The 27,400-nt window shown below is 44.0% G+C and overlaps 2 protein-coding genes across 3 annotated transcripts; one reads left to right on the forward strand and one right to left on the reverse strand.

Moving 5' to 3' along the window:
- The first annotated feature begins 4,130 nt into the window (after window positions 1-4,130).
- pik3cg (phosphatidylinositol-4,5-bisphosphate 3-kinase, catalytic subunit gamma) lies at window positions 4,131-12,477 on the forward strand. The gene is made up of 11 exons (XM_077005543.1): window positions 4,131-4,336; window positions 5,145-7,147; window positions 7,394-7,459; window positions 7,589-7,814; window positions 7,907-8,010; window positions 8,320-8,466; window positions 8,626-8,716; window positions 8,810-8,940; window positions 9,231-9,342; window positions 9,764-9,921; window positions 10,011-12,477. Exons 2-11 carry the CDS (start codon window positions 5,153-5,155, stop codon window positions 10,290-10,292), a joined length of 3,312 nt encoding a protein of 1,103 aa, XP_076861658.1. The 5' UTR covers window positions 4,131-4,336; window positions 5,145-5,152; the 3' UTR covers window positions 10,293-12,477.
- Window positions 12,478-13,062: 585 nt separating this feature from the next.
- On the reverse strand, window positions 13,063-25,946 carry fgd4b (FYVE, RhoGEF and PH domain containing 4b). Of its 2 annotated transcripts, none has more exons than XM_077005544.1 (16): window positions 25,808-25,946; window positions 23,797-23,890; window positions 23,485-23,635; window positions 23,062-23,154; window positions 22,771-22,916; window positions 22,149-22,305; window positions 21,512-21,650; window positions 20,388-20,446; window positions 19,651-19,797; window positions 19,353-19,525; window positions 19,190-19,250; window positions 18,633-18,716; window positions 17,989-18,114; window positions 15,945-16,094; window positions 15,203-15,343; window positions 13,063-13,852 (listed from the first exon to the last, which is right to left on the reverse strand). In XM_077005544.1, exons 2-16 carry the CDS (start codon window positions 23,835-23,837, stop codon window positions 13,592-13,594), a joined length of 1,929 nt encoding a protein of 642 aa, XP_076861659.1. In that variant the 5' UTR covers window positions 23,838-23,890; window positions 25,808-25,946; the 3' UTR covers window positions 13,063-13,591. The 2 variants fall into 2 exon arrangements, with proteins under 2 accessions (XP_076861659.1, XP_076861660.1); XM_077005545.1 differs by having other exon boundaries at window positions 19,220-19,250; window positions 25,808-25,945.
- Between the last annotated feature and the right edge of the window lie 1,454 nt (window positions 25,947-27,400).

Below are 27,400 nucleotides of genomic sequence, written 5' to 3' on the forward strand. Positions count from 1 at the left end.
GATTAGTAGAACAGGGTCACTGGAGTTGATCATGTGCCTGAGTTGTGGAATGAAACGTTAGCAGTGTAAAAGTGAAAGTAAATTTAAAAGAATTAAGATGTCGTCTCGTTGACCAGAAAGGCAAACGTGTGAAACAGCAGCGCTACATCAATGATTCACTCAGAGCATGCAGAGGATTCACACTCGTCTTAATTCAGAGTATTTGTCCTTATTCGGAGTATTTGTTGTCTTTATTCAGAGTATTTGTCCTTATCGATTCTGTATCCATATTACCAAATTGATCAAACATGGAGCCGTCGAGCAACATGCTGGTCTGTTCTCAGTGTGCCCAGACATCCGTGTGTGTGATGAATGTTGTATCTCGGGTTTCAGAAATTAATGCATGAAACTTATCGGATGTTGTAGCTACTGGCTAATTTTCATACGAATGCTGATGTTAAAAATAACAGTGGAACTCTGTCTATACTGTACAAATGAAAATACTTACATGCAAAAAGTACAAGATGAGACAGACCACTATTCTAAACACATCTTAGATCTTAAATATACATTTCTTATAAACCAAAATAAAACTCCAAAAATACAACCCCCTCCACTGCAACAATTTACTACTGCTCCAATAACTGATAGTATTTGCTTATCTGCTATGGCAGATAACATTTGCTACAGTTAACTAGCAAGCTATAAAACTGACCAGCCAGTTTGGTGGTAGGCTAGCTAGATACCTATCTTTTTTCTTTTTTCATCCAGTTCTATATATTTTCAGTCAATGTATTTATAACAAGAATGTATTTTAAAATAAACCTGTGGGAAATTAGACAATAATGGTCACCATAACATCAGCGCACCACAATGTGTGAATCTAAAGTGGACAGATCTCACAGTACAGACGCAACAGAATTGCCTACAGATATGTGTCAGGCTGCTGCTTAAAGACACGAACAATGACGCCTAATGAACACTGACCCCTAATGAACACTGACTCTAATGAACACTGACCCCTAATGAACACTGACCCTAATGATCGCTGACCCTAATGAACACTGACCCTAATGAGCACTGACCCCTAATGAACAATGACCCCTATTAAACACTAACACCTAATGAGCACTGACCCTAATGCAATACACTGAGTGATTAGTTCAGCTGAACAAAATCACACAGGACAACTGAGAGCAGGTGCCGTTAGAACTACCTGCAGCCAACACGTTTCACCGTTAACGTTTTCTTTAGATTATGTCACAACCGTTTAATTAACATTCATTCTATTTCAATACATTTCAGGACTACTTGTGATATCCTGACTCAGTTCTCTCTGCTAATCCTTTTTCCAGAGAGTTTTAGTTAGAGATCAGCCTTCTGTGGCTCTAGTTTGAAGTTTGAAGACAAAGTTTGAAGATTATTAAAATTATTGGTAAGGACAATTCAGCACTACACCCTTAAGGACATGCCCGCCTACTCCAAGACATATGCCTGTGATTGGCTACTGGAAACGAGTCTGCAGCATATTCATCCAATAGTTTGCATATATCCTTAAAGGGATCTTACGTCAGGCTAAAGACAAACTGCCACAGTGTCCTCGGCCTGTAAATTCGCAGTGTGGGGCCTGTGTCTCTGGGATGTATCTGTAATCGTAGTGTGGCTCTGTTTGTGGGGTGTGTGTCTGTAATTGTAGTGTGGGCCTCTGTTTGTGGGGTGTGTGTCTGTAACCGTAGTGTGGGCCTCTGTTTGTGGAGTGTGTGTCTGTAATTGTAGTGTGGGCCTCTGTGGGGTGTGTGTCTAATCATAGTGTGGGTCTCTGTGGGGTGTGTGTCTGTAATCGTAATCTGGGCCTCTGTGATGTGTGTGTCTGTAATCGTAGCGTGGGCCTCTGTTTTTGGGGTGTGTGTCTGTAATCGTAGTGTGGGCCTCTGTTTGTGGGGTATGTGTCTGTAATCGTAGTGGGGGCCTCTGTGGAGTGTGTGTCTGTAATTGTAGTGTGGGCCTCTGTTTGTGGGGTATGTGTCTGTAATCGTAGTGTGGGCCTCTGTGGAGTGTGTGTCTGTAATTGTAGTGTGGGCCTCTGTTTGTGGGGTGTGTGTCTGTAATCGTAGTGTGGGCCTCTGTTTGTGTGGTGTGTGTCTGTAATCGTAGTGTGGGCCTCTGTTTGTGGGGTGTGTATGCACTGCCGTTATCCAGCAGAACACAGGTCCACCTAACAGTCCTCACACGGCTGAACTCTAGAGGTGACGAGGTTGTGAGGAGGGCTGGACTCCAGCATGCGGAGATGTTGGTGATTGTAAAGCCCCATGAGAAGGTTCTGGAGTATATCCCAGACCTACTGTCTGCAAATAAGAATATGATGATTCTTCGATTAGCTTACTGTCTCAGGAACAAGGCTAAAGTGAACGGGAGACAGTGTGTGCAGCTTCTCCCCTGGTGATAAGACTGTCAGACTCTGGACACATTTTTAAGAAACCTATTTTCATCTTCTTGCTTATAGTGATTCCTGATTCTTAGTGAGCAGTATGTGTAGTGAATCCCAGTATGTGTAGTGGCTGTTGTTATATCGGTGCTCTGGGACTGTGTTTTATGAGTAAATTTGATTGTATTGAGAAGCAGACTGTGACTCAGTCAAGAAAAATGGTATTCAGACAAAGATTGACTTATTTCCCCATCCAAAGACAAACTGTTGCCATGCAGTAATTTGACCTTTCAGGAAAAATTTTAATGTGACCAAAAAGTATCATTGTTTACAGTATTTGGCTTATCAGACGTGGATGACATTGACCCAAAGTAGATGGAGAGCTAGAGACATCAGAGAAAAGCTCTTTTTCCACAGAGCTGGAGAGCTGTTGTTTATTCAACAACAAATAACATAAGGTCTGATCATAACATGATAATAATGTGATCATGAATATTTAGTATACTATTTATCACATAAAAACAGCATTAACAAAATTAGAAAAAAAATGAACAAAATCTGAAAACAAGAATTGGTATTTATTTTCTGAAAATAAATGCTGTGAAGATGAATAATCTTTTCAGCAATCACATTACTTTTACTACTTCTCGTATGTCATATATTTTAATATTGACAGTGTATGGGCAATTGCTGAACACAGAAATGTTCATGTTTGCAAGATGTAAAAGAAAATATTGGGAACCTTTCCATTAACATTTTAAACCAAACATATTTTTGGTTTGCACTTACAACACCTGTGGGAGTTATGAGACCCCATGAACAGCACCGTCGCAGAGTCACTGGTGTGTGAAGGTTGGTGGTGTTGCTGTCGTCTACACCTACCAACAGTGGTTGGAAAGCACAAGTAAGGAGTCAGTAAGGGAGTCAGTAAAGAGTGGAAGGTAATTGTACAGATGTATCTAGAAGTACAAAGATGTTCCTGCACGTTGTTCCTGTCTGGTTTTGCTCTGAGTGTGTTCCACTCACTCAGGCTGTCTGCTGGGAGCATGTAGCTCTGAAGGGCCACCGTGTTTTCCTCATTCCTAGGACTGAGATTAATGACGTTAATGTTGTTATTCCTGGGATCTGTTGGACCACGTCTCCTGTTAAAGTCCGCACCCAAGTGTCCCTGCCGCCACTGGGACAACCTATTTCTTCTCGCAGTATCTATTAAATATCAGCAAGTATTACTATTATCTAGTGCATTAAGCCTTTAAAAAAATCTACCCGATTTAAGTTTGTGCTTGTTTAGTGGCAAATGCGCCTCAACAAAACAGGACACTAGGGGGCGACGGAGAACGGCAAAAAAATTCGCGTCACCTCGAGCAGCTGTCGAGTCGAGAGATGACCGGTCAAGAAAACATAAAATCACAAAAATAACAAAATAAAAATGTCCTCTCTCTCTACGCCATGATTGGGGTTCATTCGTTTTTCAGCAAGTAAACTACACGTTATATGTACTGAGAAAATGTACCAATATTGCTTTTTAATTGTGACGATATACATGTATAAATTGCCTATATGAAAACACATGCATGAAGACGCCATGCGTGGTGTAAACTGAGATCACGACTACATTAGTTTAACTTGACACCACATCACCACGCGCTCAAGCGCCTGGCTCCACCTCGGCAAAAAACTACAAATATGGACGATTTAGATGCTTATGTAGCCAATCAGAGCTCGCGCATTCCACGCGGCCTCAAGCCCCGTTGCGTTGGGATGGGCACGGGTACAAACACAGTGTCTGACAGCTCAGCCTTCACTTCACTTCTCTAATGAGCGACTCAGTCAGTCGTTTCTAGCGTTGTTTAAACGGGATTCTCTGCATCGATGTCCAAAGGTCTGTTTGCCCAGCGCAGGGGGCGTAGCGGGCTCGGGGTTTGCTGAAGGGTGAGTTTGCTACAATTTCTCCAGGCACCGTCCACATCCTGAAAGACGAGACCGTTACTTGTATCATAAAGCTGATCGTGCGGCTGTAAATGAGGTTATACACCTTCACTCGAGTTAACGTAGTTCACGCGACATTACACCACGGGAGTTTGGTTAAAATTATGATTTCTTTAAAATAAAATGAAAACTTCCGTGTTTATGGTTTTTTCTCGGGTGGATTTGTATGAAGTAACGCAGAATATATAATGTATAAACATTTTATTTAAGAAATTGATAACTACGCTGTTTTTTTATTACCTCAAAGTTTCAAATTTGACGACTTGTTCTTGTTTTGACAAACTTTGTGGACTAGCATTAGTATTGCTTCCTGTTTTGCGACTTCCTATGCTTAACATAAAGGTGATGTAAATGTACTGCAACCATTTCAAATGAGGCTGCTTCATGAAAATTCAACAAACCACATAATGTTCCAAAAGATTTGTATGGATGTTCTAAAACTAAATGTATTTAAAATAGGATTTATTTTCATTCCAGATGTTTGCTTCGGGATGTGTTCGTGTACATTTCTATGTAAAAACCTTCTCAAGCCTGCTCTCAAAGAGACCTTCAGCCCAGCTGAAATGTCCTGCATTTATGCAGTTTCACGTTTAGTCACTGCAGTCACCCTAGTTTAGGGGGGGGGGGGGGGGGGGGGGGGGGTTGAAGGGTAGGTTTGAACAGGGTCCTGGACTCTAAGCTGTTCTGTGAGTCTGGTCCCTCGTGAATGTTTTTGTCATGAGTGCATTATGTGACCCTTTAAACATTTCAGTGTTGGTTATGGAGCCGGGTAGTGATGATGAACCTCCAGTAGTCCGTCGAGAAGACAACAAGAGGAGGAGGAGAAAAATGAAAGCGTTCACGTCAAACTCCTGCATGGAAATGGATCATTTAGCAATGGAGTTTGTGCTTCCCACCACTAACAAGACAACCAAGAACCCTGACACACTGCAGATAGCCGTGACTGGGAACTGGACAGTGGAGCAGGTGAAAACGCATGTGTGGCTGAAGGCCGTTACAACCAACCTGTGCCCTGAATTCTACCAGAAACACTCCCCTGAGTACTGCATCCTACTCTACCAGAAGAAAGGCAACTGGTGTGAGATCTACGATAAGCATCAGGTGTTCCAGACCCTTGACTGCATTCGCTACTGGAAAGCTCTTAAAAAAGATGTTGGAAAAATTCATCTGGTGCTGAGGCCACAACCATCTGAAGAATCTATTCAGTACCAGAAATTTCTGAATTATCTTATAGGGTATGATGTCACTGATGTCAGTAATGTCCACGATGATGAGCTGGAGTTCACACGGAGGAAGTTACTTACACCTCGTAAAATTGAACTGGCTGACAGAGACCCTAAACTTTACTCAGTGGATCCATGGGTAACCACGAAACCTTTACCTGATTATCTGCTAAGCAAAATTACAAACAATCACATCCTAGTTGTGATACATAAAGGCACCTCAAGTCAGACAATAAAGGTGTCTATAGATGACACACCTGTTCAGGTTCTGCAGAATTTTTTCACAAAGACAGCCAAAAAAAGGGCCCTGCTTGGCCTGCCAGAGGATGTGAGAGAATCAGATTTTATCCTGAGGGTTTGTGGAAGGGAAGAATATATTTTTGGAAACTATGCTATCAAAGACTTCCATTGGATCAGACAGTGTCTCAAAAGTGGAGAAGAAATTCATTTGGTGCTTGAAACCCCTCCGAACCCTGAACAGGACGTTGTTCCAAAGGAGGACTGGTCGCAGGTGGATGACTGTACTGGGGTCGCTGGTACTCATGAGCAGCTGACTATTGATGAAAAAGACCATGAGAAGGTGTTCACGGTCTCCATGTGGGACTGCAATCGCAGATTCAGAGTCAAAATCTTGGGGATTGATATACCAGTCCTGCCTCGTAATTCAGAGCTGATGGTGTTTGTGGATGCTAGCATCTATCACGGACAGCAGTTGTTAGCTGAAGAGAAAACGTGTGCAAAGCCCTTCACCGAGGAGGTGCTGTGGAACACGTGGCTTGAGTTCAACATCAAGATTAAAGACCTTCCCAAAGGAGCCCGCCTCAACCTGCAAGTGTCGTGCAGTAAAGGGCAAGGTCTGACCTCGAGGGACAGTGCTGCCTACGACTCCAAAAGCAGGAGTCGCCTGCTGTACTATGTGAACCTACTGGTGGTGGACCACCGGTCCCTGCTCAGACAGGGAGAGTTCATCCTGCACATGTGGAAGATGCCAGAGAAGACCGAAGACCACAGTAGTGTGAACGCAGACAAGCTCACTTCCGCCACAAACCCAGACAAGACCGCATCGATGGCGATCACAGTGCTCCTGGACAAGTACTGCTACCCCGTGGCTCTCCCCAAGAGCAGGGATGCTCGAGATTATTCAGACACAGATGACGAGAGGGGTAAAAGAGAGATGCCTAACCACTTACGCAAGCAATTTGAGCAAATAGTGGCCACAGACCCTCTGCATCCACTAAGTAATGAGGACAAAGAACTTCTCTGGCACTTCAGGCAGGAGTGCATGCGGCTCCCCACGGCCTACCCAAAGTTTCTCGGCTCTGTGAAGTGGGGAAAACAGGAAGACGTGATGACCACCCACCGTTTGCTGGAGAGGAGCACCGCATGGGACCGCAGTCCCCTGGATGTTGGCCTCGCCATGCAGCTGTTAGACTGCCACTTCTCCGACGCAAACGTGCGCACGGTGGCAGTCAGGAAGCTGGAGACGCTGGGAGACGACGACATCCTGCGCTACCTTCTGCAGCTGGTGCAGGTACGTCTCATGGTGGCTTAGCGGAATATTTCAGGGTTGGATTTACATATTTAATGCTGAACAAACTGTCACTTTGACCTAAACAAATGTGCCTTATTTAGCTATTCAAATACTGGGTGGCAAGGTTATTTGTTGTTGTTTGTCTGTGTTTGGTTGAGAGATCCTTGGTCGGGTCATCTCAAAAGGGCAAGTGTAAAATATTTTGAAGTTTGAAGTTTGTTCAGCCTTGTTGTTGTTGTTCTTCAGGCTGTGAAGTTTGAACCCTATCATGATAGTGCGCTGGCCAGGCTCCTGCTGAAGAGAGCACTACGGGTCAGTCGTGCGCTGTAGCCTGTCCACAGCACGGTGACACCATGCAGCCACATCCATCTGTTCGTCTGTGTTGCTCAACCTGCTAATCCCCCATCATCTAAAACCCCCTTTTCTCCATCTTCTTCACAGAGTAAGCGGATCGGCCATTTCTTGTTCTGGTTTCTACGGAGTGAGATCGCTCAGTCCATGCATTACCAGCAGAGGTACGCGGTGATATTAGAGGCCTACCTGCGTGGCTGTGGGGAGGTGATGCTCCAGGACTTCAAGAAGCAGGTGGAGATCACTGAGGCGCTGCAGAAGGTCACCCGGGACATCAAGACCATGTCTGCCGAGAAATACGACGTGTCACCTCAAGGTGACTGGAGCTTCCGGAGGTTGAGCCTAAATCACTTTTGCCATGTCAGGTTCCTGCAGGCCTGCCTGTCTAACCCATAGGGAACACTACAGTTGTTTTTCAGCTGCGTCAGAAGCTGGAGGGTTTGCAGATGTCTGGTTTGCCCGAGAGCTTTAAAGTACCATATGACCCAAGCCTTCGGGCCGGAGCCCTGGTGGTAGGTGAATTACAACCTTTGTTTTTGCTTTGATTTTGTTCTTCTGCTTATAAAATGAGCATGGAACACTCTTGTATTTATGACACTGTACATTTACTGTACTGTACACTGCACACTGTTCTGGATGTTTCAGTGAGAAGTATGCAAATCTACATTTATAATAACATAATTTATGATGGAAGGTTTGATCTAAAACTATAATATCCATTAATATACAATAGCTTGAGACTTGTGTTCTCACAGTACTACTCTGTTGGCAGAAGAGTAGTCAGAGACTCATGTTGTGGTCTGTCATGCTGTTTCCTTCAGATTGAACAGTGCAAGGTGATGGCATCCAAGAAGAAACCCCTGTGGCTGCAGTTCAAGAGAGCTGACCCCACCACGCTGTCAGACGACTCCATCGGGATCATCTTCAAGGACGGAGATGACCTCCGCCAGGACATGTTGATTCTGCAGGTGCAAACTGACTTTTAGTCTTACTTGATTACACATTATTCCTAAGTGTAAAACAATCTTCAGATAACAAACCATGTTTTTAAAGATAAAAAATAGCTATATATTCAAATTGTATATTCAAGGTACAACTGAATGAATAAGCCTAATTTCTTAACTCAGATTCTGTTGATTATGGAGTCTATATGGGATGCTGAATCACTAGACTTGTCTCTGTTACCCTACGGCTGCATCTCCACTGGAAATAAAATTGGTAAGTTGGTGTATTTTTGTGTGTTTTGTACAATACTCCTAAGGATGTTTACAACAGGTTTGTTTAATGAGCCAAACAAATGATTGAGTTTAGGAATGATCGAGATTGTGAAGGATGCCACCACCATCGCTAACATCCAGCAGAGCACTGTGGGTAACACTGGCGCTTTTAAAGACGAAATCCTGAACCAGTGGCTTCGAGACAAGTGTGTGAATGAGGACAGGGTGAGTGTCTTCTGCTGAAGCACACACTGCTCTGTGCGTCAGCTGGAAAGGAAGTGGCCCTGGGTGCACTTCCTGGTTCTGCTGGGGCTTTGTTTAAGTCTGAGTGTATCCTTGTGGCCGGTGAAGGTATCTGCCCCACTTCAGCGACTGCACGTCATACGTGTAACGTCTGCTTTGCATGTGTGCACGGAGGTGTTTGCTTTATGTGTTTGCATGGATGTGTTTGCATGATGCAAATGTTTATAATGGGAAGGAAGACATAGAGGTTTGTTCCCCCCCCCCCCCCGCAGTATCAGCAGGCAGTCGAGCGCTTTGTTTATTCTTGTGGGGGTTACTGCGTGGCAACGTACGTCCTGGGCATTGGTGATCGCCATAACGACAACATCATGATCACAGAATCTGGTAATTCAGCCTACAGTATGCTATTTCGAGCATTACAACAGATTCAAGACACTGGCATGTATTTGTCAACTAAGACAAAATGGTCTGATCATTTTGCATTATTTGGAAACACTGATACTAACCACTGATACTAAACAATGATACTACCTCCCTAGTTACACTGTACAATAGTAGTAACATAAAGAACTTGTGTTTGGTTATGAATCCAAGATAAACAGATCATTATCATTGAACTCTGATCATAATGACTGATAGTTGAGTTGGATGTACATCAATGACTGAAGTGACAGAAACCTTTTTCAAACCCATATAATGAACAAGTTAATACATTTTTCCATCTTTCCTTCCTGCTCTGCTCTGTTATCTAGCAAACGTAGATCGTTCTCCAACCTCTGAGCCTATGAAATAATTTTGTACCCAGGGAACCTTTTCCACATTGACTTTGGTCACATTCTTGGAAACTACAAGAGTTTCCTGGGAATAAGCAAGGAGCGCGTCCCCTTTGTCCTCACCCCCGACTTCCTGTATGTGATGGGCACCACAGGCAAGAGGAGCAGCCACAACTTCCTGCAGTTTCAGGTGAGGAAGCCTGCATTACCCAATGCATCCTGCAGGGGGTGGTAGTGGTGCGTGTGTGTTAAACATGTTCTCTTTTGTTCCTGATGCAGGATGTTTGTGTGAAGGCATACCTGTCTCTCCGGCACCACACCAACCTGCTCATCATCTTGTTCTCCATGATGCTGATGACTGGCATGCCACAGCTGACCAGCACGGAGGACATCGAGTACATCCGTGAAGCCCTGACCGTGGGCTGCACCGAGGACGAGGCTCAGACGCACTTCCTGGACCAGATCGAGATCTGCCGGGACAAAGGCTGGACGGTCCAGTTCAACTGGTTCCTGCATTTGGTGCTCGGGATTAAGCAAGGAGTGGAGAAACGTTCGGCTTGACCGGGGAACAGCCCGCACGCACCAGGGAACAGCCCACACGTGCCAAGGAACAGCCCAAATGTGCCAAGTCTTTTCCAGCGTATTTTATCAGTTAGTGTCATTTTTTAAAAGAATGTGTGTGTGCATCACTTCTGTATGTTTTATACATGTACTGTCTATAATTATGCTATCTTAATGGACTGCTTAGCACAGAAACGCGTATTGGAGGTATTGCAGGGTCGGGGTGGGACAGGGTGGGTGTTGGTGCTGTCATACATATATATACACACACACACGGTATAAAAAAACTGCCAAACGGCACAGTTAGTAACTGTATCCATTAAAATATGTTCACACTTGCCACTTCATGAGTGAGTCATACTTCAACATCACATCCTTCTACATCAGGTTATGCAGATCATCTTCAATCTATGAAATTATCTTTAATCTATACGGTAATCTTTAATCTATACGATAATCTGTAATATATAGGATAATCTTTTAATATATAGGATAATCTGTAATCAGGTACTACTGTCGCATCTCTAAGACTCAATCTTCACAGATTGTGCTGATGGTCTGCAAGTTTAGTTCTGGTTACAGTTTTAGTGCTGTAAGATATGAAATGTTAACTGGATAAAAGAATAATTACTGTAGTTGATCAGTTATACTTTTGACAGTGACTGTGCACTTCAGTAAACACAAATCCTTCATAATGATGGGTTTAGTAAACACTACCACCCTTCATAGTGTGGGCTTTAGTAAACACAACGCTTCCACCCTTTATAGTGTGGGGTTTAGTAAACACTACCAACCTATATAGTGTGGGGTTTAGTAAACACTACCACCCTTTATAGTGTGGGGTTTAGTAAACACTACCACCCTTTAAAGTGTGGGGTTTAGTAAACACAAGTCACGTTCTGTAGTATTTTTATAGATGAGAGAAGACGGATGCTTGATGTAATTTAATCTTGTGTTATTTCATCATGTGTTTGGTCGCTGGGTCCACCTGCTTGATACGGGCTTCTGTTGCTACTGGAGACAGAGACCTTTGTCTTAAGAACCTAACTGAAGGTCAGCACAGTGCCTTGGTAAAGAAATATGAGCCATTATTCCAAACATGTTCACTGAAACCTTTAGCCATGTTGTCTTTCCTGTCTTGGCTAAACAAATAATCTGTTTTTTTGCCTGAATTTAGTCCACTAAGTTTTAATCCAGAACAACAAGGTATAGACCATTTATTCTGATAGTAAAAGCTGAAACCCAGCAAACAAGTTCAGAAGTCAAACACTACAAACTGATGCATAAAACCAAAAATGTAAGGTTATTTCCAAACTAGAAATTTCATCCCATCATTGTTTTTTTTTTTTTTTTACAATATTTCATTGTCAAAAGCATTTCCTGCTACTTTGCCTGTAGTCTCCACTGAAACATGTAAAGCATATTCTAAAAGAAAGATAATAGATATGATATCTAGCAGAGTTTAGTCTAGCACTGCCAAGTTTAGTCTAGCACTGCCTAGTTTAGTCTAGCAGCATGTAGTCTAGTCTAGGAAAGTTTAGCACTGTGTATTACACTGGTCTAGCTCAATGTAGCTCTGTCTTGTGCATTCTGGCTTTCAGTCCATCTTCTGCACATTATATCTGAATGTGCTGTTCCAGAGGAAGAGGAAGAGAAGAAAGAAACTACATGGAATCCAGACCTCTTCCTCGTCTGGTTAACAGCTGATGACAAACTAATAACACATAATGAATAAAGTTGCTTTTAACCGGTTATAAACTTATAAGAATAGCTAATAAGACCTAAAAAATTATGACTCAACCCAAATTCCACACAATTTAACTGAAAATGACTGATGTTTAAAACAGACTTCAGATAAACTGTTTAAAAAATCTGCCATAACTAAAGCTGTTCCAAGCAGTTCATGAAATTATACAGCATGTGAAATTATACAATTCATGAAATAATACAGTATGTGAAATTATACAGTTCATGAAATAATACAGTATGTGAAATTATACAATGTATGTTGTATCTCAGTGACAAAAGCAAAAGGGGAAATGTTGGTGCTCACAGAGGTGTAGGAAGTGTAGGCCTGACTAACAAATCGGAGTTTTATTCACTCAAAATGTCAAATTCCAGAATATCAGTGTTTGTGTGTGTACATGTTGGTTTGGTATTTGTTTACTGTTTTTAACAGAAGTTTTACACTGAGGCAAAATATCTACTTGTGTATCTGGTAATGGGATAAATAATTATTAATTTACTAGAACTAATAATTTTTTTAAGAAAGGAGAGAGCATTTCTTGAGTAAATCTGAGAACATAAACCTTTCAGATAGTGAGGCTGGATACGGACTCACCTTTATCTACATGGTAATATTTAAGATTACATTACACAAGCAAGGTTAACCAAACTTGATGAAGGGAACAGCAATGGAGTGTCTTCATTAAAATCCTGTGGTATAAAGTCATGATTGAAAACTATTTTGAAATGACTCACTACATACAGATTACCCTATAGTCCCTGCAGAGTACAACAAAAACCATTAATAAATAATTTGATGAGAGAACCACAGTGTTGATAATGACATTGACAGGAGAGATTTGATTTGAAACACTGCAGCTTCTACAAACTCTTCATCATCGTCCTCACCTCGGGACCGGAGCAATACTCCAGCAGCCTGAGTGGAGATGATGCAGATATTAACATTATGGGATAAATTTGAAATTATTTAATGTGGGTTGCCAGAAGCAGTGTTTTTGAGTAAACTGAATCTTCATTTCAAAGGTTGAATTTGAAATATGTGCAAATTATTATTTTTATTTCATTACAATGAAGCAAATTGCAATTGATTTGTATTTCAGTTAATGGCAATTTCAGTCCCAAGCATTTATCATTGAAAACTGAATAACAGCAAAATCTCTGAACTCAACATAAGGCCATTTTAGACAATTTAGACAATTTTAGAGAATTTAACAGATTCACAGCACGGTTATAATACTGCAGGTACTAGGGTCTCCGTCAAGAGGAGCTCAGTACCAGCAAGGTCCATGTTGTTCTGATTAAAGTGTAAGTTCTTATTTTCAGTTCTGAAAGGTATTTAAGGACACATACTTTCATACAGCTCAGACTTCACAGACAAGACTGCTTTAGAGGATCCAAAATCACACATAAGACATTAGTTGTTACATTAGGTTCATTATTTATAAATTAATTTTGTCTGATTAAATTCATCATGCTACATGCCAGTGGTTGACTCTTCAGAGTTCGCATCAGAGTCCTGTCACAGTTCCTCTCAGTAACCTGTTTGTTTTGGTTTATTTACACAATGTCTTATCACTATCATGGCCACCATTGACAAGGTCCCCGCTGTCAGGTAACGTGATGCTGGCGACGTCTCCAGTCACTGCCACGCGGATCACCTCCAGCCAGCGCTGCTTCAGCTCCTCAGACTCGGCTGCGAAGCTGTGAATGGATTTGGACTGGCACAGGCGGAAGCAGCACGGGGGGTCCAGGGGTCGGGGGGTCGCGTCCACACTGTAACCTAGCATCGGGATGCTGGCCTGAGCCTTAACGTCCTGAAGATCCAGTACCAGGAAGAACAAGAAAATAAAGGATTTTTAGATTTAACTAACAAGCCAATGTGTAACAGAGTACAACAGAACCCTGGGTAGAACACGGCCCGGGGTAGGAGAGGGCCCAGGGTAGGACAGGGCCTGGGGTAGGACAGGGCCCGGGGTAGGACAGGGCCCGGGGTAGGAGAGGGCCCGGGGTAGAAGGGCTTCCAGCACTCCTGAACAGATTTGATATTTGCAATGTTTTGGACAGTTTTGTGTCAGTGTTGTTAGGGCTTTTGAGAATAACATATGACTATATTCATTAAATTATAAACAGCGAAGAGCAAAAGTAAAATTTGAACAGAATACATAAAACAGAGATTCACTGTATTGATGAAAAATAGGAGCTTGTGCAATTCAAAATATCCTACGGGCCTCCACCACGGCCTGAGTGTGGGATCACCACGGCCTGAGTGTGGGTTCACCACGGCCTGAGTGTGGGTTCACTATGGCCTGAGCGTGGGTTCACCACATGGGTTCATGTGTATCTGAACCAAGTGAACTACTGAAGTAAACAAGTCAGCACGTCAGTAGTTTTTACTTGAGTTCCATTTTTAAGCTAGTCTGACATTCCAAAAACATCACTGGCAAGATGTCATTCATCATCTCCTGCATGTAGTTGATTATTCAGCATTTGTTTGCTTTTGCTTTCTCATCATATCAAGTATTTTTTCCAGAATATATTTACTAGAGTTTTCATACAGTAATTAAGTTATTAAGTGTGTGTGTCTTTAGCTGGAACTGATTACGTGTGTGCTAAAGGACCACCTAGTGCCTCAGGTGCACACAGTCCTGTCCTGCAGTAGGGATGGTGCGGTAGAGATGGTGCGGTAGAGATGGTGTAGGGATGGTGCGGTAGGGATGGTGCGGTAGAGATGGTGCGGTAGGGATGGTGCGGTAGGGATGGTGCGCTAGGGATGGTGCGCTAGGGATGGTGCGCTAGGGATGGTGCGGTAGAGATGGTGCGCTAGGGATGGTGCGCTAGGGATGGTGAGGTAGGGATGGTGCGGTAGAGATGGTGCGGTAGAGATGGTGCGGTAGGGATGGTGCGGTAGAGATGGTGCGGTAGGGATGGTGCGGTAGAGATGGTGCGGTAGGGATGGTGCGGTAGGGATGGTGCGGTAGAGATGGTGCGGTAGGGATGGTGCGGTAGGGATGGTGCTGTAGAGATGGTGCGGTAGAGATGGTGCGGTAGGGATGGTGCGCTAGGGATGGTGCGCTAGGGATGGTGCGCTAGGGATGGTGCGGTAGAGATGGTGCGCTAGGGATGGTGCAATAGAAATGGTGCAGATAGCAGTTTTGTGTGCTTACCTGAGGAGCAGCGTACACATACAGAACCAGCGCCTCCTTCTGTGGGATCACACACCACACCCTCTGCCATGGACGAGTCTTCTCACTGTACAGCAGGAACCCACACATGATACTGCTGCCTGAAAACTGGGCAGCCTCGATCTGACAGAGATTGAGAGAGAGAGAGAGAGAGAGAGAGAGAGAGAGAGAGAGGGAGAGAGAGAGAGGGAGGGAGGTAGAGATAGAAGGAGGGAGGTAGGGGAGGTAGAGACAGAGAGAAAGGGAAAGTGAGATAGAGGGAGGGAGGTAGAGAGAGATAGAGGGTGATAGACAGTGAAAGATAGAGGGAGGTAGAGACAGAGAGAGAGGAAGGTAGACAGAGAGAGAGGGAGGTAGAGAGAGAGAGCATGCTAACATGTGTAGGTGTTGAAGGAGAGGGTTGAGGTTTGAGGGTGTAGGAACTGACCAGTTCCATGACCAGTCACACATCCTCATTGCTGCGACTACCACATGAGGACCTGAGATGTGAGCTGGTTGGTTTTCCAAGGCCAGCATTTTCCATGCAGCCTGCTGTGTTGTCATATGAGTGAAGGTCTTGACCATCTACTGTAAATGTCCTAATCACACAGGAAACCCAGACCACTACAGTAAACCCGCCCCGTACAGTAAACACACACACACATACATATATGTGCAGTCACACACACACACACACACACACACACAATGCAGTCAAACACAAACACATAGTGTGGTCACGCACCTCTAAGATGCCTCGTTTCTTACTCTCGGAGCTCTCTTCATGGGCGGCTCTGCCGGTCAGGATGGAGTAACAGTCCTTACACACTTTACTCACTTTGTTCCCGTCGTACTCCAGTGCCGTCCTGTAGTCTGAGCACTTCCAGCACACCACCTGCACAACAACATCATCAGTTCACACCACCTGCACAACAACATCATCAGTTCACACCACCTGCACAACAACATCATCAGTTCACACCACCTGCACAACAACATAATCAGTTCACACCACCTGCACAACATTACACCATTACTTCACACCACCTGCACAACAACATCATCAGTTCACACCACCTGCACAACAACATCATCAGTTCACACCACCTGCACAACAACACAATCAGTTCACACCATCTGCACAACGCAACACCATCAGGCAGTGCTTTCTGGCAGAGCTAATCAAAAATAAAGCACAGTCTGCTTAGCCAGCATCCTGGAGACATTCCCGCTCAACAAAACCTCTTTATGAATACAGACGAATCATTACCTAATACCACGAATCATTACCGAATCATTACTCAATACAAATGAAGCATTACCCATTACAGACTAATCATTACTCAATACAGATGAATCATTACCCAATACAGATGAATCATTACCTAATACCAACGAATCATTACTCAATACAAACGAATCATTACCCAATACGGACAAATCATTATCCAATACCGACGAATCATTACCCATTACAGACGAATCATTACTCAATACAGATGAATCATTACTCAATACAGACGAATCATTATCCAATACTGACGAATCATTACCCAATACAGACGAATCATTACAGTACTCAATACAGACGTATCATTACCCAATACGGACAAATCATTACTCAATACAGACGAATCATTACCCAATACAGACAAATCATTACCCAATACCAACGAATCATTACCCAGTACAGATGAATCATTACCCAACACTGATGAATCATTACCCAATACAGACGAATCATTACTCAATACAGATTAATCATTACCCAAAACAGATGAATCCATACCATTTAATCATTACCCAGTAATCAATAGTTAATCAATATTTGTGTAATTTGTGATCTATGATGGTTCTGATTCTATCTATTTGATGACTGATGTATATCAGTTTTCCAGATTTAAGCTAATAGCTACATATTATCTACATATTATCTACATATATTCAGTTTCAGTGTGTGACCTGCAGATGAGAGACGTTACATCAACGTTTAATCAATCTTTGGAATGTAAATGAATCCTCCTGCCCTAATATTGTACTTATGACTCAATGAATATTACAGTCATTACAGGAATCCAGTTTGTTAATGTAGGACTACTTGCTTTCCTACCAAAAACAGTAAGTAAGTGGCCAGAAGACATAATAGAAGTGTCCACGCCTGTGGTGGGTGTGAGGTAAGGACCTGCACATTTGCTTAGATTGTCATCACGAACAGTATGCAAATAAAAACTGTTTTCCACAGAAGTGCCACTGCTGGCATCAGTGAGAGACATTTCAGCAAGTGTCTAAAAGCTGATTGAGAGGAATTATTTACTCTGCACAACATTCATAAGACCACTGGCTACCTGACTCCCAGAGTGCTCCTGGCCCATCTGGGCATGGCCTTTTCAAGGTGGGGCCTGTTGTAGAGTTTCATGGGGAAAGAGGAATTTGAAAAGCAGGAAATAAATCACATTGATTTAAAATCTGTAGTCCCCAACTCAACGGGATGTTTATGTGTGGAGCATGTTTCCGTGGTGATGTAGCTCTTTAAAAGCATCATCAGACAGGAAGTCCAGGTTCAATTAAGAGTGCTACGTGTAAGCCCTGCCCCTGTGTTTGTGTGTGTGTGTGTGTGTGTGTGCTGCCCGGCGGTGAGTGAGGTGTGTGTGTGTGTGTATGTGCTGCTCGGCAATGAGCGAGGTGTGTGTGTGTGTGTGTGTGTGTGTGTGTGTGTGTGTGTGTGTGTCGCCCGGCGGTGAGTGAGGTGTGTGTGTGTGTGTGTGTGTGTGTGTGTGTCTACTGCTCACATAGCCACAGGCCCTGCAGTGATGTCTCCGCCGCGTCAGAGCATTGAACGGCTCTCTGCACTTCATACACATGGTGACTTCGTTATCACGGATCCACCGTGGGGCTCTTCTGCCCAGCTCCTCTGTCTGCGAACACACACACATACATATGTAGAGACATACACACACGTACGTATGTACACATAAATGAGTAAATAATAATAATAAATGTGCCATATTTTGTCAATTGTGATTTTTACACCCCAATCAAAATTTGTCTTTCGCTTTTAACCCATCTGTGCAGTCAGAACACACACACACACACACACACACACACACACACACACTAGTGATTACTAGAGGGCTGTGGCTCACACGTGCCCAGAGCGGTGGGCAGCCCTAGCCCGGCTGAGCAGTTGGGGTTAGGTGCCTTGCTCAAGGGCATCTCAGTACACACACACACACACACACACACACACACACACACACATACACATACACATACACACACACACACACACACACACACACACACACTTGTATCCATACACATACATACATACATGTATACACACACACACACACACACACACACACACACACACACACACACACACACACACACACACACACACACACACACACACACACACACACACACTTACAGATACTTCCTCTTCCACTTCCTTAGAGGCACACTTGAAGGTCTCATTCTTCTTTTGGAAAATATCTATGGTCTGCTGGAAAGCCTGTGGACACATAAAGACCCTCATCTCCACTCACACAACCCCATAACCCATAACCCGATAACCCACAACCGTACAACCCCACAACCCTACAACCCTAACCCACAACCCTATAACCCTATAACCCTAACCCACAACCAACACCCCCAAAACCCTAATCCACAACCCTACACCCCCACACCCAACAGCCTACAGCGTACAACCCCACAACCCTACAACCCTAACGCACAACCCTACAACCCTATAACGCTAACCCACAACCCCACACCCAACACTCCCACAACCCTAATCCACAACCCCACACCCCCACAACCAACAGCCTACAGCGTACAACCCCACAACCCTAAAAACCTAACCCACAACCCAACACCCCACACCCAACAGCCTACAACCCCACACCCAACACCCAACATCCCCACAACCCTACAGCCCTAACCCCCTAACCCTAACCCTAACCCTACAGCAAAATATCTCACAACATCTCCAAGATCTCTGAGGCCAGATACCTTCACCCAGTCCAGTTTGTCCTCCTCAGAGCTGCAAAATACATACAGACGGGCCAGATTAAAACTCACCTCTAATCTAGACTCTCACAAGACTGACAGAGCAAAGAGAGAAGGGCCTCAGTGCTGCCCCCACCTGGCTTGGAGTTCTAGTGTGCGCTCTTTGCCTGAGACCTGGAAGGTGTGAGGGTAGGCGTCGTTTAGGGTCTCCACCACCTTTATGCCCTCGATGCCCATACGGTTACGCACAGTGAAACGCTGACCAACCAAACTGAACTTGGGCACACAGACCAGCAATCTGTTGTTGAACTAAAGAGAGAGAGAGAGAGAGGGGGAGGAGAGAGAGAAGAAGACAGAGGAGCATGAGTCGTAAAGGCAGATGCAGTTTCAGTCAAATTTTCTGTATGTGAAATGGTGCCACTTGGGCCTCTTACGAGGAGCAGATATCTCTCGGAGGCAGAGGTGTTCCTGGAGGCCAGTTTGAGGATCTGACCCTCTCTGATGAGCTCGTTGGAGGCGTTCACAATATCCTCCTCCCCCCCCAACATCTCGTGTATCTCCAGAAGCTTCTTCAGGGTCTCCTGAAAGACAGACAGACAGACAGATGAGACATAGGAGAAACACGGTGACATTACAATTTGTAATTTTGAAATTACACAGAATGGTAAAAAATAAGTAGTCTTCACGTAAAGGGCCACTCCAGGCCAAAGGTTTGGAAGTAACAGAACTTTGAAAAATCAGAGGCAATCTAGGTAAGCCCAGATGTGCCAGACTACAGGTTACAGGCTAGAGGTGAGAGGTTATGAGGTAGTTAGAGGTTAAGGTGTAGAGGTAAGAGGTTATGGGGTAGAGTTGAGAAGTTCTGAAATAGAGGTAGGGGCTAGAGGTCAAAGGTTATGGTGTAGAGATTAGAGATTAGGGTCCAGAGGTTAGAGGTAAGCTCATTCCAAATTCACTCAAAAATGTGCTATTCTCTCTAACAGATGAAGTTAGATAAGATAAGATAATCCTTTATTAATCCCTCAGCGGGGAAATTTGCAATTTAGGAGCTTAAAAGTACACGCACACACACACGCACACACACGCACACACACAGAATGAGATGTTTGCTTGCTTTCAGATGTCTGGCCTGGAGTGAACAGGGGCTCTAAGCACCAATCTGACCACTCACCATTTTACGAATGGAACTGTTGGAGTGAACAGCAGCCATAGAAATAATCTGTAGAGACTCTGGAGTGAGAGGAACAGATTATCAGTACTCCACCCCGCTATCAGAACAGATTATCAGTACTCCACCACGCAATCAGTATAGATAATAAGTACTCCACCACGCTATCAGAACTGATTATTAGTACACCACCACGCAATCAGTATAGATAATCAGTACTCCACCACGCTATCAGAACAGATTATGAGTACACCACCACGCAACCAGAACACATTATCAGTACTCCACCACATTTTCAGAACAGATTATCGGTGCTCCACTACTGTACCAAATACATTATCATAGATATATTGTCATTTTGGACAAAGTCAGATACATTGATCCTTTGGGTTACACAGACAAAATTTTACTCATGATACTCAAATGTAAATGTCAAATATTAAAACTAAAGTACTAAGCTAAAGTGTTAAAGTATGTTTGAAATCTTGACTATGACTTAAAAGATTACTTCTGACTTTACTCAAAAACTGAGATTTGCATACTTCTCCTAAAGTCTGTTTAGAAGGAGAAGTAAACACTGCACAGCAGAAGTGAAAATGTCCTACAGGAAGACCCGCCCACACTCGGCTTGAAGACCCACCCACACTCGGCCTGAAGTCCCACCCACACTCACTTGGCCTGAAGTCCCACCCACACTCACTTGGCCTGAAGTCCCACACACACTCACTTGGCCTCAAGACCTGCTCACACTCGTCCTGAAGACTCATACTGTACTAGTTTTGGACAAACACGGTCCAGAGTAATGAGCACCTGTCTGAGGTGCGTGAAGCATACAGGACCATGCGGGACTGACCAAACACAATACCAGGCAGCTGAGGAACATGTCAATGCTCAATCAATGTCCACTAGCTAAAATCTGCATATAGCACTGAATAAGGAACAAAGGAATAAGGAAAAATACCCCACACCTCTGCTAAACATACTTTTTAAAAACTAGAATTATTATGTTTTTATTAGTTTGGGAAGGGTGTCCAGCCCAAGTCCTGTAATTCAGAGTTTGGCTGGAACTGTGGAAACTGAGTACAGGAGGAGCTTCACTCCTAAGCTGAGAGGAGTGTGTTCCTCACTCTCTGATTGGTTGCGGTCGGGGGCGTGCGCAGGAAGTCTCTTCAGGTAGTCCTTCAGGAGCAGCTCATAGCGTGGGACTCTCTGCACGGGCTCCAGCATGTGGTGCTGCAGAGTCAGGTTCCCACACACCTTCTGCCTCTGCACACACACACACACACACACACACACACACACACACACACACACACACACACACACACACACACACTCGTACACATCAGCACACACACACACACACACACACACCAGCACACACACACGTACACATCAGCACACACACTCATACACATCAGCACACACGCACACACACACACACACACACACACACACACACACACACACACACTCGTAGACATTAGCGCACACACACACACACACAGACACACACACACACACACTCGTACACATCAGCACACACACACACACATACACACCAGCACACACACACACACATACACACCAGCACACACACACGTACACATCAGCAAACACACACTCATACACATCAGCACACACACACACACACACACACTCATGCACATTAGCGCCCACCCACACACACACACAGACACGCACACACACACACACACACACACACACACACACACACACACACACACACACAGATGCAAACACCTGGATATCCTGAATGATTGCTCTGAACTGAGCTGAACGCTGTGACCACTGTTTCAGCAACTCCATGGCATTGTCAAAGTTCTTCACGTACTCAGCGTACATCCTGAGGAAGGGCACATGCTGCTCCAAAATGTCACCAATCCAGGGCTGGCTGTCCCTGTACAAGGAGGTCCGGACAGCAGATACAGTTCAGGTCAGGAGAGCAGACAGGTGACCGCTAGGACGCATTAGTTCAGTTCAGCCTTTCCTTCACACTAATTCTATATTTCATCCACGTATCACAGTGTAATGTAGATCATAAATCAGTAGCATTCAACTCGGTTAGAGTCCAACTAGAATCTGAAACAGGTGATCATCAGGTTACCCTGAAGGACATTGTGAAACAGCAATCATGAGGGAAACAGAGACAAATGGTGGGGAAGGTGGCTACCGGTACATCCCAACGCAAATGTGTCCTCATGGTGCGACATTCCTGCTTCCAGCATCCTGAGGCCAGGGCAGGACACACCACAGGACACACCACAGGACACCCCACAGGACACGGAGCTCACAACCTAACAACATACCACTGCACAGGTGCAGGTCACGAGGTGAGACCATGAGGTATTCTGCGAATTCTTACCACTGCTTCATCCTGGCCTCCAGGTCTGGGAGGAGGAACTGGCTGTGGAAGGCGTATATACAGGCCACGTTACAGAAGATCCCCTTCACCGCATCCACGGGGAACACTCCCTTCATCGCCTCCATCATCAGCTTAGCACAGAACACCTAGACACACACACACACACACACACACACACACACACACACACACACACACACACACACACACACACACACACGTGTCCACACAAATGTTCAGTATAATGTAGGGTGACGTGAGGTATGCTGTGAGCCAGAAGACACTGCTCACCTGGTCAAGCAGGTAAAGGCGGGTCACGTAAGCTCTCTCAGTCTCCAGCAGCTCATTGGCTACCTGATACAACTTCTGCTCATTGGTCTCTTCCTGTAAGGAGGAAGAGGCAGATCAGCATTTCATTGGTCTCTTCCTGTGGAGAGACATAGTAACATTTCCATCCTTCACCCTCTTACTGCAGTGTGACCAACACTGCAACACAAGCCAGAGAAAGAAAGTGAATTAAATGAATGAAGCTGATTCCTGAAGTGGTTGGTGGATTTGTACTTGGATATCCAACATTGTGTTACCAGTGCGTTCCTCATCAGCAGTGCACCATAGTGATAATCTACAGAGGTCATCCACACAGAGGTCATCCACACAGAGGTCATCTACACAGAGGTCATCCACACAGTGACAGTGACTCCAAACGAGCCTGACCTTCAGGTTCACGTCAGGTTGGGGTTCACACACAGGTGTGCCCTCTGATCCTGGGCAGCCCTGGAGCGTCGCTGACCATGAGACCCAGGATCCTTCCTCTCTCTCGGGGGCCTGGGCTGACTTGAGCAGGCTGGCTGAGACACAGGCAGCGCTGGGACACAGAGCAGAGGCAGACAGTAGGGGGCGACACTGCACACCACTACACACACTGATGACGGAACAGAAAGTATACACACACACACACACACACACACACACACACACACACACACACACACACACACACACACACACACACACACAAGCACACACCTGTCTGTGTTTTTTTCTGCAGTAGTCTCCTCTCCGTTCATGTTGCTCTTAGGTGACACACTCTTCACTGGTGGGTGTGCTGGTTTTTGAAGAGCTACAGTTCAAAGAATATTATTTAGTTATATACATTTAATTCCATAAATTTTATTATACATACACAAAATGTCACAAAGTGAGCTGTCAATCACTTATGGCTAGCTGTCATTCATAATGTGACAAATTTGATAATGTGAATGTTGCACTATGAAATTGAATAAACTCCTACCATCTCATGGTACACTTCAGAATTGCAAATTACTGTTACACAAGTTGGAAGCATTTCATACTCATATTATACATACTCATATTATATACACACACAGTCCCATATTCAATTTTACATAAATACATATATTTTTCAGATCTTATTTTTTAGAATTTTTAGAAACTGTAGTTCACTATTTTGTTAATAACATTAAAAGAGCAGTATTTATAAGGATTGTGCTGAAGTCCATTGGTAAATATGGCAGTTTGTCTTTATAAACATTCATTCTTTATGAAGGACCTTACACAGTCACATCATTTAATATGTGATTCTGAAGAACAAAGTCTGTAGAATCCCAGCTGAAGATTCAGCAGTGGTGGATCTGCAGAGAGAAACCTCACTTAACCCAGGTCTGATGCCACCAGGTCTGATGCCACCAGGGCTGATGCCACAAGGTCTGACGCCACCAGGTATGACGCCACCAGGTATGACGCCACCAGGTCTGACGCCACCAGGTCTGATGCCACCAGGTCTGACGCCACCAGGTCTGATGCCACCAGGTCTAACACTACCAGGTCTGACGCCACCAGATCTGATGCCACCAGGTCTGACCCCACCAGGTATGACGCCACCAGGTCTGACCCCACCAGGTCTGACGCCACCAGGTCTGATGCCACCAGGTCTAACGCTACCAGGTCTGACGCCACCAGATCTGATGCCACCAGGTCTGACCCCACCAGGTCTGACGCCACCAGGTCTGATGCCCAGCAACGTACCTTCTGCCTTACTACAGAATTCCTACTGGAATAATTGTCCAACAAACTAAGAATCAGATTCTGGAATTAATTCAATTATGGATTTATATATGTTTGTTTTAAATCTGCTTGTTTATCCACTTGCCTGTACATAAAAAAAATATGAAATAATAGTAACAACAAGACAAACCTCAAAGTACTGCACTATACTACACTGTACTATACTTTACTACTGTATGGTACTGGGCTGTCCTATACTGGACTGTAGTTTACTATAAAGAATTGCACTCAACTGTACTGGGCTGAGCTATACTGGACTGTAATCGGTGTGTTCGTCAGTAATGTTCTGCTGGTCTCGTAGTTTCATGCTCCTGACTCATATGACCAGGTGTGCACCACAGTGTCTTTCCTCAGAGAACACGGAGTCCGTCTCTGTGCGTGCAATGTTTCTGCAGCAGGTCGCTCAGGCATGCGACACTTCCACAAACTGGATTCTCACTTCTCTACCCTGTCAGCTACAAAGTGCGTCTTTCTGTGCATCTTTGAGACCAACTTCTGCATTACAAACCTACAGCAGTCCTCATCTTCTCAGGACCGTGAGATACAAAACTAATAGCAGAGGTCTTTAACTAACAAAAAACAATCTCGTAGTGGCAAGATGGTCTTTAAAATGCAAACAATTTCTACAGGCACGAGCAGGTTAGTCTTGAGTTTGACACAACACGGTGCAATTTATATCAGCTAGAATCTCAGAGCAGCAGGACTAGTAAGAAGGAAAGACTTAAATTACTTAAATACCCCAAACAAAATAGTATAGAAAGGAAACTGACTTATTTTGTAATAGTTAAGACTACGTATGTCCATCCATCCATCCATTATCTGAACCGCTTAATCCCGCTAGTCGGGGTCACGGGGACTACGTATGTCAAGAATTTAAATAGGAAGGTTTGTTTAGGGTATTTTGACTTAATAAGATGCATTTCCCACAGTGTGTAGAACAGAAGACACTAACCTGCGAGATCGCTATCATCATCTCCACACTGCACGAATCCGCGGTGCTGCTGGAGAAGAAACTAACTGAATGCCACCCTCAACTTTCATTCTCATTATACATCATTTCCCTTCTGATGTCTGACATACACCCACCCACAGAGAGCGAAAGTGTGTGTGTGTGTGTGTGTGTGTGTGTGTGAGAGAGAGAGAGAGCGAGAGAGTGAGAGAGAGAGACATATAATTTAAATTGTTTGATATTTCATTTAACATGTACGTACAGTTGCAATCAAAAATATTCAACCCCCCAAAGATTTTAAGGATTTATCAATATATGTTTTTTCAAATAGCAAGATTCTGCTTTGGATGACTTCTTTATGAGTTGAGTGATACATAAAATCAGAACAGAAAATGCATGATATAGTATTTGTGTGTAACAGTATATTTTGTTAAGATAGCCATGTCACAATTATTCAACCCCTATATAATATTGTTGTTTTTAAAGCTTTCTGACAGGTTTTATGGACTAAAGTGGAGTTGAAACATAAATAAGCCTTTGAGAACTCTATAATGATCCTTCATTTGCTTCAGCTGTGATGCATATATAAACCCCACCCATGAAGGAATTCAAGGTGAGTTGCAATAATGGGAAAGACAAAGGAGCTTCCACAAAAGCTGAGAGAGGAGATTATTTCATCGCACCTAAAGGGCCTTGGGTATAAGAAGATTTCCAAAAAATATAACATCCCAAGAGACACCATTGGGAGCATTATTAGGAAGATTAAAACTTATGGAACAGCTGCAAACCTGCCTGGCCGTGGAAGAAAGCCCAAAATTTCATCAAGGGCCCTTAGCAACTTAGTCAGGACAACTAAGAAAAACCCCTGTGTGAGTGCAAGACACCTACAGAATGACCTGATGAAGGCTGGAACAAGTGCTTCAGTAGCAACTATAAGACGTGCACTGAATAAAAGAGGACTTCATGGCCGGACTCCAAGACGCACTCCACTTTTAGCCACAAGGAACATCAAAAGTCGACTAGAATATGCCAGGAGGAATTTGGATAAGGCTACAGAGTTTTGGGAGACAGTTCTATGGACTGATGAAACCAAATTGGAACTGTATGGACATATGGCCAGGCTTACGATCAGAAGAATACCATCCCCACAGTCAAGCATGGAGGTGGGTCATTGATGATGTGGGGCTGTTTTTCTGCAGCAGGAACTGGTAATCTTGATTGTGTACCTGGCATCATGGATTCTCAGAAATACCAGGCCATTTTAAAGAGGAACGTGATGGCATCTGTTGACAAATTTAACCTTGGCAATCATTGGACCTTCCAGCAAGACAATGATCCCAAGCACACCTCCAAGTCAACCAAAGCTTGGTTGAGAAAAAGATCATGGAATGTCCTGGAGTGGCCTTCTCAGTCCCCAGATCTAAACCCGATTGAAAATCTTTGATGGGATTTAAAGAAGGCAGTTGCAGCACGGAAGCCATCAAACATCACTGAACTAGAGGCTTTTGCACGTGAAGAATGGGCCAAGATTCCAATTGAGAGGTGTAAGAAGCTTGTTAGTACTTACCAAAAACGTTTGTTGGAAGTTATAAAAGC

This window comes from Brachyhypopomus gauderio, chromosome 5 (genome assembly GCF_052324685.1).
Source record: "Brachyhypopomus gauderio isolate BG-103 chromosome 5, BGAUD_0.2, whole genome shotgun sequence".
Taxonomy (NCBI): domain Eukaryota; kingdom Metazoa; phylum Chordata; class Actinopteri; order Gymnotiformes; family Hypopomidae; genus Brachyhypopomus; species Brachyhypopomus gauderio.

What these genes read in the sequence shown, in the direction of transcription:
- pik3cg (XM_077005543.1), top strand. Translation starts at nt 5,153, where the DNA reads ATGGAGCCGGGTAGTGATGATGAACCTCCAGTAGTCCGTCGAGAAGAC. An exon ending in ACCTTCTGCAGCTGGTGCAG is followed by an intron (nt 7,148 to 7,393) that starts GTACGTCTCATG and finishes GTTGTTCTTCAG; the next exon opens with GCTGTGAAGTTTGAACCCTA. An exon ending in ACAACTTCCTGCAGTTTCAG is followed by an intron (nt 9,922 to 10,010) that starts GTGAGGAAGCCT and finishes TTCCTGATGCAG; the next exon opens with GATGTTTGTGTGAAGGCATA.
- fgd4b (XM_077005544.1), bottom strand. Translation starts at nt 23,837, where the DNA reads ATGAACGGAGAGGAGACTACTGCAGAAAAAAACACAGACAG. An exon ending in AAGTGGAAGAGGAAGTATCT is followed by an intron (nt 18,115 to 18,632) that starts GTAAGTGTGTGT and finishes GTGTGTTCGCAG; the next exon opens with ACAGAGGAGCTGGGCAGAAG. An exon ending in ATGTGTACGCTGCTCCTCAG is followed by an intron (nt 13,853 to 15,202) that starts GTAAGCACACAA and finishes CTGGATCTTCAG; the next exon opens with GACGTTAAGGCTCAGGCCAG.